The following is a 20,323-nucleotide window of genomic DNA, read 5'->3' as shown; positions in this document are numbered from 1 at the left end:
AACAATGAAAAGCAGCAGAGACAAACATGGACACATATTTGATCTGTGATTTGATTGTAGTTTTGGGGACATCCTGGGTAAAAATCATGTGGATTCAAGAAGATTGGTTTTCAATTTCCTGGATCTGAATTTTCCTTCCTTCCTTCCAGATGTGGGTTAGTGTATGTGGGAGGGTTTTGTTTGTGGTCAGTAAGTGGTAGTGAGGGAGAGGCACTCTGTACATGTTCAAAGTCCTCTTTTACTGTTGTTCTTTCTCCGGGAAGGAATCCCTGATATTGAAAAGAAGGTCCTGTGGCTAAGCCCCTCTAACTCGGATGAAGCCTTGTAACGAGGGGTGGGGTGGAGGCAGGGGGAGCACAGGAAGCGGAGGCTGAGGCGCCGGCGCACGAAGCCGCCTCGGGTTGGGAGCCGGGGCCGCTGCCGCCGCCATGGCGTCTACCGCCGCCTTGCGCTGGCTCCACTGGGGCGCGTGCCTGCTGCTGCTGGCCGGGCCCGCCGCCTCGTCTTCCTCTTGGGCCAGCCCAGCGGAGAAGAGCGGCGGCGGCGGCGGGGCGAGGGCGGCGGGTGGCCGCGGCAGGGATGCCGACCCCGGCGGGGCCCAACCTGACGAGCAGCACCAGCACGACTCCTCGTACGGCACCTTCGCCAGCGAGTTCTACGACATGCGCTTCCTCTCCGACGAGGGTGAGAGGTGGTAGCTGCGGCGGCGGCGGGCGGGGGTCTTGCTTGCAGCCCGCGCCCAGAGGGCAGCGCAGGCTCTGCCGACCGCCCTTGCGGAAGCTCAGCCCGGCCTCACAGAAGCGCCGCTGCTGTCGGCAGGGCCGGCGGCGGCGGAGCGAGCCGAGGGAAGGGGCTGAAGGCTGCTCGTGCTCAAAAGCACCCGCGGAGGGGATCCTGCTTGTGTGAGGCGGAAACGTGTCTGTGCTTGGTCCATTCGGACAGGCAGGCTGCGGGGGGGCGGGGATGGCTGGAGGAGCGTGTGCGGGTGGACGAGAGCTGCCCCCCTGACAGGATCCTTCTCCCGCCCCCCCCCAGTCACTCCCGGCTCCTCCCGGCTCACTCCCCCCTCCATTCCCTTAACAGCCAGTGGCGCTACCCTGGGAAATGGGCGCAGCTGCGGCTGGCATACGGGCAAATCCTTACGTCATAGAGTTTACGTCCAGCCCCCCCGACACCCCTAAGGAGGACCCCGCTGGATCAGGCCAGAGACCCATCTGGCCCAGCATCCTGCTGTCCTCACAGTGGCCAAAGCGATGCGGATGCGAAGCCCGCAAGCAGCACCCGAGTACGGAAACATTCTCCCCGTTTGTGATTTCCAGCAACTGGGATTGTAGGCTGACTGCAGATCATTAAAAGTAGTCGACCTGCCCTTTTAAATATAGCCTCTTGTCAGTACAATCGGGGCCTCGCTTTCTCCGTGGCAAAAGGCTCTGGGCCCTGGAACTTATGAGCCAATAAAAAGTGCCTCTGAGCTTGTTCAGAGTGTTTCCCCCTCTCACATTTAGCAACTACAACAATATTTAACATAGTGGTCAAAGAAAGACAAAACTGTATGACCACTTGCCAGCTTGTAATTTAGAGAAATTATTTTTATGGGATGGGAATTTGACTATGAATGCTGTTTGGCTTGTTGCTGTGACATTTTAAATTGTACACGCATGGCTTATGACTAGAACAATTTTGAACTGAATGAGAAAAAAATGAGAGAATATTTAGTATTTTTGTAGTGCTTTAGGGTGTTCAAAAGTGCTTTGTATTATCTTACTAGAACCCTATAAAAGTAAGTCATTCTTATTATGTCCATATTGCTGATTGAGGGGCTGAGGTTCCCAGCGCAGTAGTTCCCAATTCCCCTCCCCCATTGACCATTTGAAAATTGCTGAGGGTCTTAGCGGACCACTTAATGATTTTTTCTGTCTGTTGTAGCAATTTAATGCACTGTGCCAGATGCTGTATGATTTTAATTACATTTTTATTGCTTATTATTTTTCATTTCTGGTATTTATTTTATATCTTATATTGTATTTTATAGTATTACAATACACATTCCATAGAATTCAAGTTATAATTAAATAAAATACAATATAAAAATAAAAGTAACAAAATACAATTAACAATCAATATGAATATTTAATGTAGACATGCCACAGAGCACCTGAAGGAAACTTACACCTGACCTAGTGAGTTCACAGTAGAAGATTTGTATAAGGAAATTTCTGGATGATGTCTTGGTCTTGTGAAGCTCAGTCTCATGCATGCTTACTTAGACATCTTGTGGTGTTCAGTGGGGTTCATTTCCAGGAAAGTGCATTTAGGATTGCAGACTTAACAACCTGCACTGCAGTAGTTGTCAAACTTCCTTGTACATCTGCTCTTCCACAACTGGAAGAGCTTTCAGGCCAAAAAGGTGTAGTCTTCATTCAGTTTTGTCTCTCTTTCATTTTACAGAGTTACAGAGTTCCCACCCCCAAGGACATGCCCACAACTTTGCCCATCTCCATACAACAGATATATATGCATAATCACACCACAACCTCCCTAGTGTCCCTTATTTGTAAAATATATATGTCATGAAATTGTAGCATGGCTCTGATGCAGAGAATTATGGGGATTTCATCTTGGGAGGAGATGGGCCTCTGTGTGAGTGGAAAACTTTAAGTTTCGTTTCTCAGCTGCCCCTAATTAAGAGGCTGGAAGAGCAGCACCTGGTTATCTCTGTTATCTGCTGGGAGCCTGGTACTCCAGGTCAAGCAGGCCTGAGAAGAGTTGAGATCAAGGGAGAAGGAGGGGGCCTGCTAGGCGCGAAAACTGAAGAAGCTTCAGGAAGCATCACCTCATTAGAAAGCCCCCAGATTGGCTAAATTACTGTGAACTGTTGCTAGGGATTTTTCTTTAAGGGGGAGAAACCTATAGCTTTTGTTCCCCTGGGTTCCATCTAGATGGGTGGTTACCTGGGTGGGGTTCCACTGCCTTCACTACCCAACTTATGCCTCTCTGGGGAGAGGTGAGATATACAACAACTACCTCTTCAAGTAAGTAGAATAGGCTAGTTAGTTTTGTTATTTTTGCTTGTGTCTGAACTCTCTTATATGTGTTACCTGAACCCCTGTTTGGGTGTAGGTTTTAAGGAACTGTTTTGCTGCTATTAATTGTGCACTTGTATTTTATTCAATAAAGCTACTTCTATTTACCCATGTGTGTTCATTGCTGGAGGGCGTGTTTGGCTCTGAACCTGGTACCTTGGCTACTGACCACAAACTACTGCGCTTTGCCTTTGCCTGGGGCTTCTGGATGAGTGCCTGTCTAGCTCTTGTCCCTAGACAAGAACTACATCTGGGCTCTGGGTTTCCCCTGACTCAGATTGGTTGTTCAGATTGAGGGGTGGTGGCAGCCTATCTTCTACCTTGCAGGGTTGGTGTTGGTTTGCACAGCCTTGGCAAGGGGGATTGGTTGGTCAGGATCAATTACCCAGGGTGGGGAATTGGGTCCTGAACATGCACCTGGCACCTGTGGGGTGGCTTAGGGCATGACAATATTATTTTAGCAACCTGTTTATCCATGACTTTTTAGTCCCTGCTGCTGTGTGAGCATCACTAATGCCCTATTGCTGCAGTGTATATATCATGCTTTCAGATGCCTGCAGGAGAGGATTCTATTGACATTCTAAGGGACCTTGTACACTTTACACTCTTTGAGGCAAACATTCTATCATATGGATATTCTTACAACTAATGGACAACCTTCTTCCTAGTCTGCAACACTTGGAATTGCAAACTCCCTGTCTGCCTTTGCAGCTCTTTAAAAGGGCTCATTCTGCTGCTGCTACCTCCTAAATTAGAGGGTGTCTCACTCACTCCTGTTAGTAATGAATTAATTTGAGATTGAGTGCTTTTTTATTATGTATGAAAAAGTTTTTTAGATGTCTTTTATGGGGAGATGCTATGGCAGTATTGTTGAAGTATTTATATTTGTTGCTTTTTCATGCTTTGGTGTGAACTACATTGAATGTATTTACAAAAGTGGTATACAAATAGAGTGCCAAGGGACGTAAAATGAATTTATATGTAGACTGATCCTATAGACTGAGTATAAAATAAAGTCAGAAGCTATCTCTTACCATAAAAAGCACTAAGTATTGCTTGAAATGTTACAGATCAGTTTCCTTCATAGGTGACATTATGTAACATTTTGAGCACTTCAGAGAGACCATAAATTCCCCTATTTTCATAATCCGTAAGATCATATGTGCCTGCTATGTACCAAGTCTATATGATGAACACATGTAGAAAGACATCCCTGCAGAGCTCACCATCTCTTGTGCATCTTCTTAAAAGCCCTGTATGTGCAGATTTTTAACTAGAAGAACAAGGGCCAATGAAACCTCACCCCACAACAAGAAGAGAAGAGTACTAGTAGTGGGAGACTCCCTACTGCGTGGAATCGAAACCCAAGTATGCAGAGAAGATCTGTGAACTCGCCAGGTATGCTGTCTACCAGAAGGACGGATTAGAGATGTGATGGAAGGGTTGCCATCACTCATCAAGCCCACCAACAGGTATCCCATTCTCCTCATCCATGCAGGAACAAATGATACTGCCAAACGGAGCTATGAAGAAATCACATCAGACTTTGAAGCTCTGGGAAGAAACTCAAGGACTTTGAGGCCCAAATAGTTTTTTCATCCATCCTTCCAGTGCTTAGAAGAGGAGTAGAAAGGGAAAGAAAAATATGCTGTGTGAATGAATGGTGGTGGTGCCGACGTGAGAGATTTGGATTCTGGGACCATGGGCTATGGTTCCTGGAAGATGGACTGCTGGCAAGTGATGGGTTGCATCTCACAAGGACTGGGAAGAATGTGTTTGGTCACAGCATGGAGAAGTTCATCAGGAGGGCTTTAAACTGAATCTTATGGGGGAGGGAGCTGTAAACTTGGTGGTAACGACTGATGAAGCTTGTGCACAGTAACGGGAACAGGGAGATCGGCTGTAATAGGAACCAGTGACAGTCCTCAGAAAAATGTAGTAAGGAAGCCAAGCCATAAATCACATGGTCTTTGATGTCTGTATACTAATGCGCAGAGCATGGGAAACAAGCAGGATGAACTTGAACTCTTAATACAGGAGGGCAATTACGACTTGATAGGTATAACTGAAACTTGGTGGGATGACCCCCATGACAGGAATACAGCAATTGAAGGATATAACTTGTTCAAAAAGAACAGAAGGAATAAAAAGGGAGTTGGAGTCGCACTATATTTAAAAAAAATATATCCCTGCACAGAAATACAGGAAGGTGAGCTTGGTAGCTCCACCGAGAGTATCTGGATTGAAATTAATGGGGCAAGTAATAAAAAGAATGTGGTGCTTGGAGTCTATTACTGACCACTCAATCAAGGGGAAGACGAGAATGTAACTTTTGAAAAGCAAATTGCCAATGTTTTGATGAGGCATGGGGGATTTCAATTATCCCGATACCTGTTGGGAGACAAATTCTGCCAAACACTGCCCCTCCAAGAAATTTCTGACTTGTGTTGGAGATAACTTTCTCCTACAGAAAGTGGGGGAACTACCAGAGGATCAGCTATCCTTGACTTAATTCTAACCAGTAGAGATGATTTGGTGGATGAAGTGGCAGTTATGGGAACTTTGGGGGGAAAGTGATCACACCATACTTGAATTCTTGATTTTAACAGAAGCAAAAACAGAGTAACCATACACACATCCTGGACTTCAGGAAAGCTGATTTTAACAAACTCAGAACAATTGTAAGTACGTTTCCATGGCCAGCCACCTAATGAGAAAAGGAGTCCAATATAGGTGGGAGTTTCTAAAAAAGGAAATTCTAAAAGTGCAATGGCAAGCAATTTCAACAAGGAAAAAAGGGGGAAACAGCAGAAGAAGCCAATGTGGCTTCACAAAAAGCTTAGACAGGACCTGGAAACAAAAAAGGACACATACAGGAAGTGGAAAGAAGGCCAGGCCACAAAGGAAGAGTACAGGCAGGTATCACGGAATTGCAGGGATGGTGTCAGGAAGGCTAAAGCTGAGAATGAGCTGAGGCTAGCGAGGGATGCTAAAAGCAACAAAAAAGCTTTCTTCAGGTATGTCCATAGTAAAAGACAGAGAAAAGAAACGGTGGCACAGCTACTCAATGAGGATGGCAAAATGATAACAGATGACAAAGAAAAGGCAGAAGTGCTCAATTCCTACTTTGGCTCAGTCTTCTTCCAAAAAAGGGTCTGCGACCCTCCTGGGAAACATGAAGTAGAAGGGGCAGGATTGGAGCTTGCGATTGATAGACAAATGGTCAAGGAATACCTAATCACTTTGCATGAGTTCAAATCGGCAGGGCCTGATAAACTGCATCCTAGAGTTTTGAAGAAACTGGCTGAAGAACTCTCAGAACAGCTGTCTGTTATCTTTGCGAAATCATGGAGGACTGGTGAAGTGCCGGATGACTGGAGGAGAGCTGATGTTGTCCCTATCTTCAAAAAGGGCAAGAAGGAGGAACTGGGGAACTACAGACCCAGTCAGCCTAACATAAATCCTTGGAAAAACTCTGGAGCAGATTGTAAAGCGGTCAGTCTATAAGCACCTTGAAAACAATGCAGTGATTACTAGGAGCCAACATGGATTTATGAAGAACAAATCCTGCCAAACTAATCTTGCTTCATTTTTTGACCGGGTAACCTCCCTTGTAGACTGTGGGAATGCTGTGGACATAATATATCTCGACTTCAGCAAAGCTTTTGACAAAGTGCCCCATGATATTCTGATTAGCAAGCTAGCTAAATGTGGGCTGGATGGAACAACTATCAGGTGGTTCCACAGTTGGCTCCAGAATCGTACTCAAAGAGTGCTTATCAATGGTTCCTTCTCAAACTGGGCGGAAGTTACAAGTGGGGTACCACAGGGCTTGGTCCTGGGCCCAGTGCTCTTCAACATTTTTATTAACAACTTGGATGAGGAGGTACAGAGCATGCTTATCAAATCTGCAGATGATACAAAATTGGGGGGGGGCACAGCTAATACCGTGGAAAACAGAAAGAAAATTCAAAGGGACCTTGATAGGCTGGAGCATTGGGCTGAAAACAACAGAATGAAATTCAACAGGGATAAATGCAAAGTTCTACACTTAGGAAAAAGAAACCAAATACACAGTTATAAGATGGAGGATACTTGGCTCAGCAATATGACGTGAGAAGGATCTTGGAATTGTTGTTGATCACAAGCTGAATATGAGCCAACAGTGTGATGTGGCTGCAAAAATGGCCAATACTATATTAGGCTGCATTTACAGAAGTATAGTTTCCAAATTGTGTGAAGTATTAGTTCCCCTCTATTCAGCACTGGTTAGGCTTCATCTTGAATGCTGCATCCAGTTCTGGTCTCTGCACTTCAAGAAGGATGCAGACAAACTGGAACGGGTTCAGAGGAGGGCAACACAGATGATCAAGGGACTGGAAATAAAGCCCTATGAGGAGAGATTGAAAGAACTGGGCACGTTTAGCCTGGAGAAGAGAAGACCGAGGGGAGATATGATAGCACTCTTCAAGTACATGAAAGTTTGTCACATAGAGGAGGGCCGGGATCTCTTCTCGATCGTCCCAAAGTGCAAGACATGGAATAATGGGCTCAAGTTACAGGCAGCCAGATTTCGACTGGACATCAGGAAAAACTTCCTAACTGTTAGAGCCATACGACAATGGAACCAATTACCTAGAGAGGTCGTGGGCTCTCCGACACTGGAGGCATTCAAGAGGCAGCTGGACAGCCATCTGTCGGGAATGCTTTGATTTGGATTCCTGCATTGAGCAGGGGGTTGGACTTGATGGCCTTATAGGCCCCTTCCAACTCTACTATTCTATGATTTTATGATTCTGTGATTTTAATTTTGTTGGATTTTGTATGGTTTTATTTTAAGATGAGATAAATTGCATATTATAGATTTACTAGAGGCTTGCAGCCCGATATTTGACTGGTTATTTGAAGTGAATATATAATTTCTTACCACTTCATCTCCTGGCCTTAACTGCACCGCTCCTATTTTCCAAATCTCTCTCCTAGTTTTCCTTCATCTCCTCAGAGTCTGGCCTCTGACCTCCTCCTTTTTTTCTATGGAGCATCCTCTCTTAAGCCCGTACTTGCTTTGACCCACTGCTTTCTTATTTCCTTGGTTCCTCCTCCTCTCCTAAGCTGTTGTTTCTTTTGTCCCTCTGATATGGTTACCTGCATATCTTCTTCCTCTGGAGAAACAGCAGCTTCAGGGATTATTTTAATTGGGAGAATGACACATAGGGAAAGTGTCAATAGCCACAGCACCAATCTGATTCCCCCCCATGCCTGCTGTTAACTTTTTAAAAGGAGACCTTGATAATCGCACATCTCTCACATCATCTCTAGCTCTGTGATTCTGCCTTCCATCTAGAGGTGCATCTAGCATCTTCACTATACAACTTCATCATAGGCTGAAGACATATCTGTCTTTTCTTGTATTTGACATTTAAGGTATTTTTGTGCGACCTACCTCTCCTGTTCTGTTTAATCTATACCGTACTGCTTTTGCATCAAATTATTTTACTTGTATTTGTAATTGTCTATGAACTGATTTACTTCTTTTACTTTTTTTTTATTTGTATGATTTTATTGCTGTAATCCACCCTGGGACTTTACAGTGAAGGGTGGGTAAGAAATTGTTTAAACAAACAAACCAGGAATGGGGAATCTGTGCCCCTCCAGAAACTGTTGGGTTCCAAAGTTCTATCAGCCCCAACCAGCATGACCAATGGGGTCAAGGATGATGGGAGCTATAGCCCAACACTATTCAAGGGCCAGAGGTTAGGTGCTCTTGTTCTTGACTTCCTTATTGGCTGCATCATGTTTGCATGGGATTTTGCAGGGTGATACCTGACCTTAACCGATGGCTGCTAGATTCTTAAGAATTAGTTTTCTAGCATTATATGAAAGTATATTCTGCCACATCCATTATTTAATTATTTGTTCTGATTCCTCAAGGTTATCCTTTCCCTACTGCTCCTCCAGTGGATCCATTTGCAAAAATTAGAGTGGATGACTGTGGGAAAACAAAAGGATGCTTTAGGTTGGTATGAAACAGCACATTTGCCTGTAAATGTATAAATATTGACAGTCCAGCCAATTACATACTCCCTGTGAATTATTTCAATAAATGTTTGTTACTAGCATATATTTATGTCTGTTACATCGCAGTCATGAGCTCAACTGCATGCAGGTTTACTGCAGATGAAAATTTATTTTCCACTAGAGAACTTACCAAGAACCCATAGAAGTAAAAGAGTCAGTGACCATAGTATTATAGGAATCATCTCCTCCCAAGTGAGCCTGCTCAAGAACTTCATTTAGCTTTTAAAGTTTTTCTTCTCATCTGACGGAAGAGATAATAAAACATTTTAAATTACCCAGATCTTATTCCAACTGACAGCCAGTGTGGTGTAGTGGTTAGAGTGTTGGACTATGACCTGGGAGACCAGGGTTCAAATCCCCACACAGCTATGAAGCTCACTGGATGGCCTTGGGCCAGTCACTGCCTCTCAGCCTCAGAGGAAGGCAATGGTAAACCGCCTCCTCTGATTACTGCTTACCATGAAAACCCCATTCGTAGGGTCGCCATAAGTTGGAATCGACTTGAAGGCAGTCCATTTCCATTTTCTGTTATTCCAACTTGGATTCAAAAAAGACACAGAATTCAAGGAACCTCAGAAGCAGAGCACTGTGTCTTACCCAATAGTGTTTTTTTTAAGAGGATATAATATGGCCCAGTTTCAGGCATGTTTGTAAGAATAACTTGATCAATTTCAGACTCCAGTCATAGTACTGAAATTGGCTTAGGTGCCATGACTGATGACACTTGTCAAGAGGGAGATGGGGGAATGCAGCCCTCTCATTCTCAGCCGCTTGGTGGCTTTTGATACTGTTGACAGTAGTATCCTTTTGTAGTGGCTCAGGGAGCACTGTAATGCTCCAACCTCCAGGGGCATTTATCCAGAAAGTAGTTATGGTGGGCCATGGTTAGGCACCATAGGAGTTGTCCTGTGGTGGCCCACAGGGTTCCATTTTGCTCACCTTGCTGTTTAACATCTGAAATCACTGGGAGTTGTTACCAGGAGATTTGGAGTGAATTTCCATCTGAATCAGAAGATGCAGTTGAGGTGCTAGACCAGTGCTTGGAGGTGGTAAGAGGCTGATGTGGGCCACTAAATCAAAGGTGAATTAATAAAACAAAGGGAGGTGGAGAGACTTTTCGGTTGCACTGCCCAGAAAGGAGTAGGTCCGTGACTTGGGGATACTCCTGGACATATCTTTGTTGTTAGAGGCCCAAGTAACTTCTATGGCTGGGAGTACCTTTTACCAGCATCACTTGGTATGCCAGCAGTGGCCATACCTGGATTGGGATAGCCTGACCACTGTAGTCCACACATTGATAACCTTTAGACTGGATTACTGCAGTGTGCTATATGTGGAGTGTCCTGTTCTGTCAACTTGCATATGTGGTGGGGTTGCTATATGGAGGATTATTAGAAGGTAATAACTATATGCTATTTCACAAATACCAGGAAATACTCTAGGTTTAGAGTCTTTCTTGATCTCACGTAATATAATTAAGGAAAGTACTTCCGGTACTTATTGAAATGTCTAAATTTGGTGGAAATGCCAAATTAACTGAAGCAATTCATAGAGGAGAGGGTCTCTTGCAATGCATTAATGTTACAGATGAGTGGATGAATTTCATAATTTATTAGGATATGCTTTCCATCACATTGATTTAAACCTAATTTTGGTTTTGTAATCTTTCTCACTGATTCTTTATATTTTGGGTTTTTTGTTTATTTTCAGTTATGTATGATCAACGTTTTTGTAAATTTTATGGAATAATAATGATGATGGAAGTTTGCTTGATGAGTGAGGTTAAGAGAATGGCCTTTTTCACCATGGCATGCTGATAATTTCCCCAGAGAGGTTTGGCAGGCCATTCCAACACCCACTTTTAAGTGTGCATTAAAACTTTAATATTTTGATAGGCATTTTTTCTTGTCTTTGTTTTTTTTTGTTCTTCTTTATTGTTTCATTGTTGTTGATTATACCTTCTCTTATTTTATTTTAAGGTTTTGTAAGTTGCCTTGAGTAGGTATTTTGCCTAGAAAAGTGGAATATATGTTTTTAATATAATGAATAGAATAAAATCAGTTTTGTTATGCATACTTCATTGATCACACTACTGCCTTAAATGGGCAGCTTTAGTTAACTGATAACAAATGTACTGTTATGAAGTCTATGTCACAAACCAATTATTAAGTTACTATAAACAGTAATTTTTCATGATTTAGTAAATAATAAAAATCTATACTTGAACATGTTTGGAAAGCTGTATATACTCAGTCAGTGCCCCAAACACCAGAGATCCAGTCTAGAGACAGTTGCGGTTGGGTACACCTCTATGAAGCATACAGGTGTGTGTTTAATGCTGCTATCCTATGCATGCTTGATTATAGGACAGCAGTTCTATGCACCATTTATTTCATTGGAAGCACAGGTAAACATCAACAGGAATATTCTCTGTATATATTTGAATTACAGGAAGTGATGTTTTGTTTTCTGTGTCACATGTAGGTATGGTAAACCAGGATGTAACGCAGAGACTTGCGATTACTTTCTTAGCTATCGCAGAATAGGAGCTGACATAGAGTTTGAGTTGAGTGCTGAGACAGATGGCTGGGTAGCTGTGGGATTTTCCTCTGATAAGAAAATGGTAAGATGGTGTTAATAGTTTGAGTACGCACTGACTCATTTTTGAGAAAGGACCTATGAATAAAAAATACTGCCAATGTAATCATTTGCACATTTTCATATATGGGCTTGGAACGGTAGGTTAGAAAAGTGTTTTTAGTAAAACCTTTTCCTTTTATGTCCAAGGCCCACTTGTTTGTTGTTACTGGGTGCTCAAGCAAAGGAGTAATGAAAACATGAGTAAACATGCATAAACTCTTTTATGCAGTCCCTGAAATGGTACAGCTCTTTTCTCTCTGTCTGACAAACACCCTTCATGTTTCCATAATCATTTACCATCACTGTGTGTCAGGATGCCTAGTAAGCTACTACAGATGGTGTGTGCTCAGGCATCAGGGCCCTCTTTGGACACACATGGGGAGAGAAGTGTGAAGCATCAGAACATGTAACTGGCAAAAAAAGTGTGAAGCCTTTGGCTTGTCCAGCCCAGTCTCAATAAATACTAGGAGCCTAACGTCCTTTGCCTAGTCAACAGAGCAGTGCATTTCAGATTTGAGTTCCTCTGCCTTTAAGCTCAGCTGATGAGGTTGAAAATCTGGAGCTAGAGATCACAGCCTCCAGGTGTGGACTTGCCTTTCATCCTGACATTCTGGATAAATTTGCTGATTCACCCTGTTAGCAGCTGGGGGGAAAAGGTAGTAGAAATTGTACTTGTCTGGTAATAAGGAGACAGAACCTCATTGAAGATAACTAGGATGAAGCTATAAGGCACTAGTGGGGAACCATTTTTAGCACGAGGGACACGTTATCTTCTGGACAATCTTGTGGGGGGTATTTGCTAGCCGAGACAAAGTAGGCAGAACAATGTATCTAAATTTTACTATTGTTCAGTAGGTTACTTTCTACACACACTCACGCATTGCTCTATATCTTCTGTCCAGGCATCATCACAGTTCAAGGACACATTCAAGCTAGGCAAAAAACACACAAGGTGGGTGTGGAGCTGGACTGGTGAAGGGTGTGGCCTGGAAGGTGGAGGTGTGGCCTAGAAGAGCTTTCCTCCTCTCCAGTCCTTTTAGCTCAGCGCAACGTGGCTACTATGCCAAATTTGACTTAAAATGTCATCCGAATGCAGGATCATGGTTAAGTTGTAGTCAAGGTTTGCCCTGTGTTTACAGGTTGTAGTTAAGAAGGAGAGATGTTAACCACACTTCCTAAGCCAAATGTTAACACAGCTGCCATGCTGAGCTAAAAAGGCCGGGTAGGAGTAAAAGTTGGTGCGGGTTCCTCTCCAGGCCTACGATGATGTGCAAACCAGGCCAGTAAATGGCTGGTGAGCTGAAGTGAGCCTGGAGTTTCATAGGCCCTTGTGATGCTTTGGTTTGAGAGGTGGGAATTGACCAATTATTCCAAAAAGGGTTGCTTTACTAATTATTTCACCAAGCAAGTATTAGGACTGTAATAAATGTTGTTTCAGCAAAGCAGCAGTGCATCATCAAATGTTCCAAAATAAAGAATACTGACCCATTTGTTTAGCCATGGGGCTAAACTAGCCATATTCATCCATACAGTGTGGGGGAGGGATGTAATTTTAATATGTAATTTTATTTTAATCTTTGTCTTAACCTTGCTTTTAAAATGTTTTTATAGTTGTATTGTACCCACACTCACCTGTATTTAATGTGGTTTTATTCTGTTGTACACCGCCCTGAGAGCTTTTCGCTAAAGGGCGGTCTAAAAGTACAATAAATAAATAAATAAATAAATGTCAGTCGAGGTTCTTTTCTAACAGCCCACCACTTTTCTAGTATTGAAGATAGCTTGGGAGAAGAGTGCCTGGGGTGATGGACCTTGAAAAGGATTCAGCTTCCCTCACCCATCTGATGTTACAATCAGATCCACCCATCCTGATTTGTACATGAATAGGGTATATGTATGAATAACAAATAGGGCTACTCTTGTCATATCTAGTTTGATTCTTAGAAAAGTCATAAAAAGAGAAATGTCGGAAATGATTGTTTTCAGCCTCATCTCTCAAGTACATCATATATATTGGGAGATAGTGGCAAACAGGATCTAGGCAGGGGGCAGATATCATCTACTTAAATAGTAGACTTGAATTGGTGTATCCATCTCTCTGCACAAGCACTGAGCAGGTAGATATAATTCATAGTTCAAGATGGGAAGCCTGTGCCAGTAGCAAATGCAGATAAATATTTCTCTACCCATGTAAACACATAGTTCTAAAAGACAGGGTACATTTTTTTAAAATAAACAGGTAAACAAACAACATATATGATGATACCTCTTCTAGACAAAGAGATATGTTACTGTTACTAATTTGTCTCATAGCTATTAGTACACCTCTTGTGAACAATGCCTTAGTTTTTCCTGGATACGAATGATATCACAGTGGAATTCTTACTTCATTTTTCCATTTAGGGTGGCGATGATGTCATGGCCTGTGTTCATGATGACAATGGAAGAGTCAGAATACATCATTTCTACAATGTTGGTCAGTGGGCAAAGGAGATCCAGAGGAATCCTGCCAGAGATGAAGAAGGTATTTTTGAAAACAACCGTGTAACATGTCGATTCAAGCGTCCTGTGAAGGTTCCCAGGGATGAAACTATTGTAGATCTTCATCTGAGCTGGTACTATTTATTTGCTTGGGGCCCAGCAATTCAGGGTAAGTTGGTCTTCTTTTGAGTTTTTATGATTAATTAACTTTATTAATTAACTGTAGTGTTTTCAGTAGGGATGTACAAAGTTAGTAATGTCTGTTCCGTCATGTATTCACCATAAGCAGAGCTGATTCCATTCTATTGCAGTTTGATTTCTGCCAAATACAATTATTCTTGCTATCTCCTATGGGTGGAATTTTACATATTTGGGTTGTAATTATTCCACACAATTCTCTGCATCTCACTGCCTTTGAAATGTTTGTTTCCTCTCTGTCTGTCTGTCTCTCTCTCTCTGTGTGTGTGCCATCAGTTAGCCTACAGAGGGATTGGACAGAAGATTTGATCTATGCACATGAGATGAGAGGGAGCAGCAGCTGGCATTGGCTGTCATGGTAGATGCAGCTGGGAGGTGCCAGTTGGGGTTGGGAAGACCCTTAAGAAGTGGGGAGAACTGAGCCAGCTTCTCACATTTTATTTTTAACTGTACAATTACATACAATGCAAATGTATAAATGTCTGCTCAGAAGTAACTGTCATTGAATTCAATGGGACTTACTCCCAGATAAGTACAGGATTGCAGCATTAAATAATATTGTAGCATTAACTATAGAACAGTTTTATTAATAAATCTTATTTAGTATAATAAGGTCAGAATATGCTTTGTTCTTTTTGCTGCCATAGCCAAGAAGGCATCCCCTCTAGATTTCCTATAAAAGTATTCAAAAGAAGTACCCACTTCAAAGTTCACCTAACCCTGTAAACTCTATGACATGAGCAATTATTTCTTTTGTTTTCTGATATCGATAAACACACTTAGTTAACACTGTGCTCAGAAACTTTATCCATCTATAAAGAAGTCTTGGATATTAATTATCCATCATTCTAACCTGAAACTGGCAAGACGGTCTTGTGAATGCACAGGATTGAGGGTTCTTACTTTCTCCCATTTGCTTGACAGCTATTCAGATTCCTTATATGTCAGACATTAAGCCCACCTAAGCTTGCATGTTTCCAACAGTAGTTGTCTGAACAGGCAGGTTTAATGGTAGGAGATCCCACCCCAAGAATTCTGGGTGCTTGGGAGATCTCAGGAAAATAAATGGATGTTCAACAGTGGAGTATCTTTATAATAATAATAATAATAATTTCTTAAACATCTTAACAGCACTGAAACATTTTACATGAGTGCATATGGTTGGCCTTACCCAATAAGTCAGAATCAAACAAGTTACATTGCAATATATCTTCAGGCTTCTATTCTGTTTTTCAGTACCTGTATCTCTTTATCAGTACCTATAATTCTTATCTAGAAAGTAAATCAACATTATCTCACCAAAATGTGGGAGTCAGACCTTGGACTGTCGACAGCAGCCGCTACACTTTCGACCAGGCTGTTAAGTACTGGTAGCTTGCTGTGCAAATTCTCCTTCTTTTATAGGTTTCTTTTTTATCAGTGCCCCAACTCTTATCAGGGCCATCGCCTGGATGTCTCCTCAGTGAGAAGTCAAGAAAAACATCAAGAAAGAACTAGATAACTGACTTTACTAATGTTAACTAACAGGTATTACTAACTCAGTTTCTTAAGCTCCAGATTTGGCAGTTCCTCCTAGCATGGCTTTGTTTACCTAAAAGTGAGCAGGCTGGCACACAACCCACCATCTCTGGAAGGGAGAGGAAGGGGCCCAAGGCTTGAATGGTGAATGAACCCTAGACTGTATTTTTAATAGTTTACTTGATACATAATATATTTTACCTTTACTAAATAGATCTTGTGGTGGTAAAAATCATAAAAACAACAAATATAATGGGGGGATGTCCTGCCCAGAGTGCAAGTCACGAAACGGAGGCGAGACTGGAATTAATTCTTGTTTTATTAGAGTAACATCAAAGGCAATGCGTTTCATTGACTTAGCTAAGCTAACTCACTACAGTCCCTAACTAAGCTACCTAGGCATACTCTGTAGCATGTGAAGAAAGTTGACTCAGCAACTGGGTCAGGGGGGCGCCGCCTTAAGTAGGGAAGGTCTTCGCCCGCAATCTCTGACTCCTTCGAAGTCTCACCTTCTCGCGGCATCTTGTGCGGGGCAAGGGGAAGCGAGCCTCCGCCGGCTCATCTGACAGTACAGGCTTGATAGATGCCTCAGGAGGTGGGAAAGTGTTTGAAGTGCCAGGCGGGGAATCCTGGGGTGTGTGTGGAGCTGGCGCACCCACCTGGTCATCCCCCAACTGCTCTGTTGGGACGTCTGTAGGTGGAGTGAAGTCTGTTTCGGCAGGAGAACTGTCTGTGGGAACTGGCAGGCTGTCAACTACTCCCCCTCCCTCATTGTCTTCTAAAGTCTCATCTACCTCTGATTCCTACCCCTGCTCTATCTGAGGAGGCTGGGGCTCGGCCGACTCGCCTCCCTGATCCCCCTGGGAGAGCTGGGGCTCAACAGGGGATCCCATAACAAAACAAAAGGGATGTTACAATGAGTCTTATTAGCACAGGCTACAATTATAAATGTGTCTATTCAGAGGTAGCCATACTACCCTGGACACACCCGATCTCATCTGATCTCGGAAGCTAAGCAGGGTCAGGCCTGCTTAGTACTTGGATGGGAGACTGCCTGGGAATACCAGGTGCCATAGGCTCAGAGGAAGGCAGTGGTAAACCACCTCTGAATACCTCTTACCATGAAAACCCTATGAATATATTCAAATGATTCATAGGGTCGCCATAAGTCATAATCGACTTGAAGGCATATAACAACAAATTCAGAGATAAGACCCATTGAATTCAGTAGAGCTTACTTCTAGGCAAGGGGTTAGGATTGCAGCTTCAATCCTTTACCACATTTATTCAGAAGTAAGTCCCACTGTTGAATGTGGCTTACTCCGTAGTAAGAGGCTGCAATCTAAGCATAAAATTGACACAAATATTACATTAAGTGGTTTAACTAATCTGCAGTAAGCAATTTTGATTTTGTCCCTGTGATGTTCCTATATTAATGTATATATGGTAAGTGTTGGTTGTTTAGAAGATACATGGTAAGTGGAGTGAAAGAGGAGGGGGAGTGAATGGGCAGTAGAATGCTAGATGATTGGCTGAGTGTTTAAAATGGCTGAACGTATAAAAGGAAGAGTGGAATCTGGGAGGTGGTGGTGGTGGATGAGGTGAAACTGAGTGGGTTGCTTGGTGGGGTTTAGAGAGTTGTTTGCCAGGAGAGAGTGGAGAAGGAGGGGGGTGGAGTTCGGATTAGCATTGAGTAAAACCATATGCTTATGTGCCTTAAGAAGAAATCTTGTTAATCTTGTTAGCTTTGTTATCTGTAATAAATACTTAATTTGGTTTACCAAAGGCCTGATCCTTGGCTGGGGTTTCACAGACCAGAAGAGAGGGTAAGGTAATGACCAAGGCTGAAGGGGAACTGTAACAAATGGTGGCAGCGGTGAAGAGAATAACAATACCAGTATTCAGAGTCTCTGGGAATACTAGTATTAGGACGTGACTGGTGGTTGCCTAGCAGGGGGATCTGTTGAGATCTGTGCTAGAGCGGGGAGAGAAACAATAAAAAAGGACAGTCCGGACTGGTGGAGTCCCTGGTGGTGCCTAGTGACAGGCAGTAGCCACGCGCAGGTAGGAACCTGACAGGGAGAGCCAGGGAAGGGCGTCACAGTCCCCCCAAACCAGAATGTAAAACTTCCCAGACCAAACAGCAGCTCTGGTGTCAGCAAATGCTGCTTAGATTCACATGAAGTAAATGTATTCCTGAAAATGTGTGAATATGTTAACACAGGCAATTTCTATGTCCATTTGCATTGGAATGCTGTGACATCCCTAGTTTTCAGAGTGAGTTTTGAGAAACCCTGGGGTCCCAAAGAAGCTTGTCAGAAGTTCTTGAATCAGTAGTGGTAGACAGGGTACCTGAAATTTTGTCTGTCTACTATTACTAATCTTCCTAATATCTACCAACCAACCTAAGGTTCTTGCCAGGTAATGGTGAGGTCATATAGTCAGGGCGCCATGTGAACTGCATCCTAAAGTACACCTAGAATCCTCCATCAGATACACAGCCATTTGTTTGACAGTCAAATCGAACTGGAATGGGTTCTTTGAGTGTAATAAGTTTCAAAACCAGAGCTACAAAGTAAATCCAGATAGCTTGAAAAAGGTCTTCTGCGCTATTTTTCAAATTGTAAGAGAAAAATAATACATGATAATGTTGCTGTTACCTAGGACTTCAAGTGACTGAAACAATTAAAAACTCTCAGGCAGATTCTTATCAACTTTAGTAACTTTTGCTTGATAGGGTGACTGCATATTGGTCTGGTTGTGAATGGAGGCAGAAAAATCAGAAACATATAATTAGAATTAAAAACTGTTATTCAACAACTAGAAAGTTATTCTTCCTGATTTTAAGAGCTAGGATACCACATTCCAAATATCGAATTTGGTTTCCCTAAAATTTGGGGTGGCTGCATAGTGAGTTGCCTAAATGTGTGTTTGTCAACCTCTCTTCTAGCTTTAAAATTTCTGGGACTATTGATCAGTAGTGGCTGGTGAGTTAGCGCAGGGTGGGGTGGGGTTGCTTAGCTGGCTTCCCAATGCTGGTAACCAAGAGATAAAGGGGGAGAGATGAGATGGTGAGGAGGCTGGTGCAGATGCTCTCGTCACTGCACCAACTTTCCTGCCCCACTCTGGCAGCAACTTCTGCATTGGAAAGCCAGGTAAACAATGCCACTTCACCCTGCCAACCACTTTTGCTATTAATATCACTCAATAAATAAGAGGAAATTATCCAAAATTAGAAATAGGGAAGCTAAAAATCAGTTTTTTTAAAAAATAGCATATTGGTTGATTGGTTGTCTTTGTTAGTTGAGGACAGGGGTAGCTAACCTGTAACCCTTCATATGTCGCTGAACTACCATTTCCATAATTCCTGACCAGCTATGCCAGCTGGGGCTGATGGGAACTGGAGTTCAACAACATCAGCCACAGATGATCTTTCCCCCATTTAGGACCTCACCCTGGGGGGCAGAATGTTACGCATATGAGGGATGATACTTCTCACATTCTTCTTATTTGGCCATTAAAATAAGCTGTTTTTGTAAACCCATTGAAATAGTTTGAGCTACCTCTTACATGCCTATGCACAGATTCAAGGGTTCTTCACTTGCGGCCGCATTTGGAATACTGTGTACAGTTCTGGTCGCCTCATCTCAAAAAGGATATTATAGCGTTGGAAAAGGTTCAGAAAAGGGCAACCAGAATGATCAAGGGGATGGAGCGACTCCCTTACGAGGAAAGGTTGCAGCATTTGGGGCTTTTTAGTTTGGAGAAGAGGCGGGTCAGAGGAGACATGATAGAAGTGTATAAAATTATGCATGGCATTGAGAAAGTGGATAGAGAAAAGTTCTTCTCCCTCTCTCATAATACTAGAACTCGTGGACATTCAAAGAAGCTGAATGTTGGAAGATTCAGGACAGACAAAAGGAAGTACTTCTTTACTCAGCGCATAGTTACACTATGGAATTTGCTCCCACAAGATGCAGTAATGGCCACCAGCTTGGATGGCTTTAAAAGAAGATTAGACAAATTCATGGAGGACAGGGCTATCAATGGCTACTAGCCGTGATGGCTGTGCTGTGCCATCCTAGTCAGAGGCAGCATGCTTCTGAAAACCAGTTGCCGGAAGCCTCAGGAGGGGAGAGTGTTCTTGCACTCGGGTCCTGCTTGCAGGCTTCCCCCAGGCACCTGGTTGGCCACTGTGAGAACAGGATGCTGGACTAGATGGGCCACTGGCCTGATCCAGCAGGCTCTTCTTATGTTCTTATGTTCTTATGTTCCCTTAAGCATAGACCTGTTTAGACTCCTTGTTATGTAGCAACTGCGCTCAC

The 20,323-nt window shown here is 43.0% G+C and overlaps 1 protein-coding gene and 1 pseudogene across 1 annotated transcript in view; both read left to right on the top strand.

Annotated features, from left to right (window-relative positions):
* Nucleotides 1–369: 369 nt before the first annotated feature.
* The window catches only part of FRRS1L (ferric chelate reductase 1 like), a 30,378-nt gene continuing 10,424 nt past the window's right edge, over nt 370–20,323 (top strand). The window contains exons 1-4 of the mRNA XM_061590260.1: nt 370–684; nt 9,015–9,099; nt 11,646–11,784; nt 14,205–14,451. Of these exons, the coding sequence (XP_061446244.1) occupies nt 429–684; nt 9,015–9,099; nt 11,646–11,784; nt 14,205–14,451 (727 nt within the window). The 5' untranslated portion in view covers nt 370–428. The remainder of the gene's footprint in view (nt 685–9,014; nt 9,100–11,645; nt 11,785–14,204; nt 14,452–20,323) is intronic.
* LOC133368156 (5S ribosomal RNA) lies at nt 16,959–17,077 on the top strand (annotated as a pseudogene).

This window comes from Rhineura floridana, chromosome 11 (assembly GCF_030035675.1).
Source record: "Rhineura floridana isolate rRhiFlo1 chromosome 11, rRhiFlo1.hap2, whole genome shotgun sequence".
Classification (NCBI taxonomy): Eukaryota; Metazoa; Chordata; class Lepidosauria; order Squamata; family Rhineuridae; genus Rhineura; species Rhineura floridana.
The sequence above is the reverse complement of the archived record's forward strand: the minus strand, read 5'-3'. Positions and strand labels throughout refer to the sequence as shown.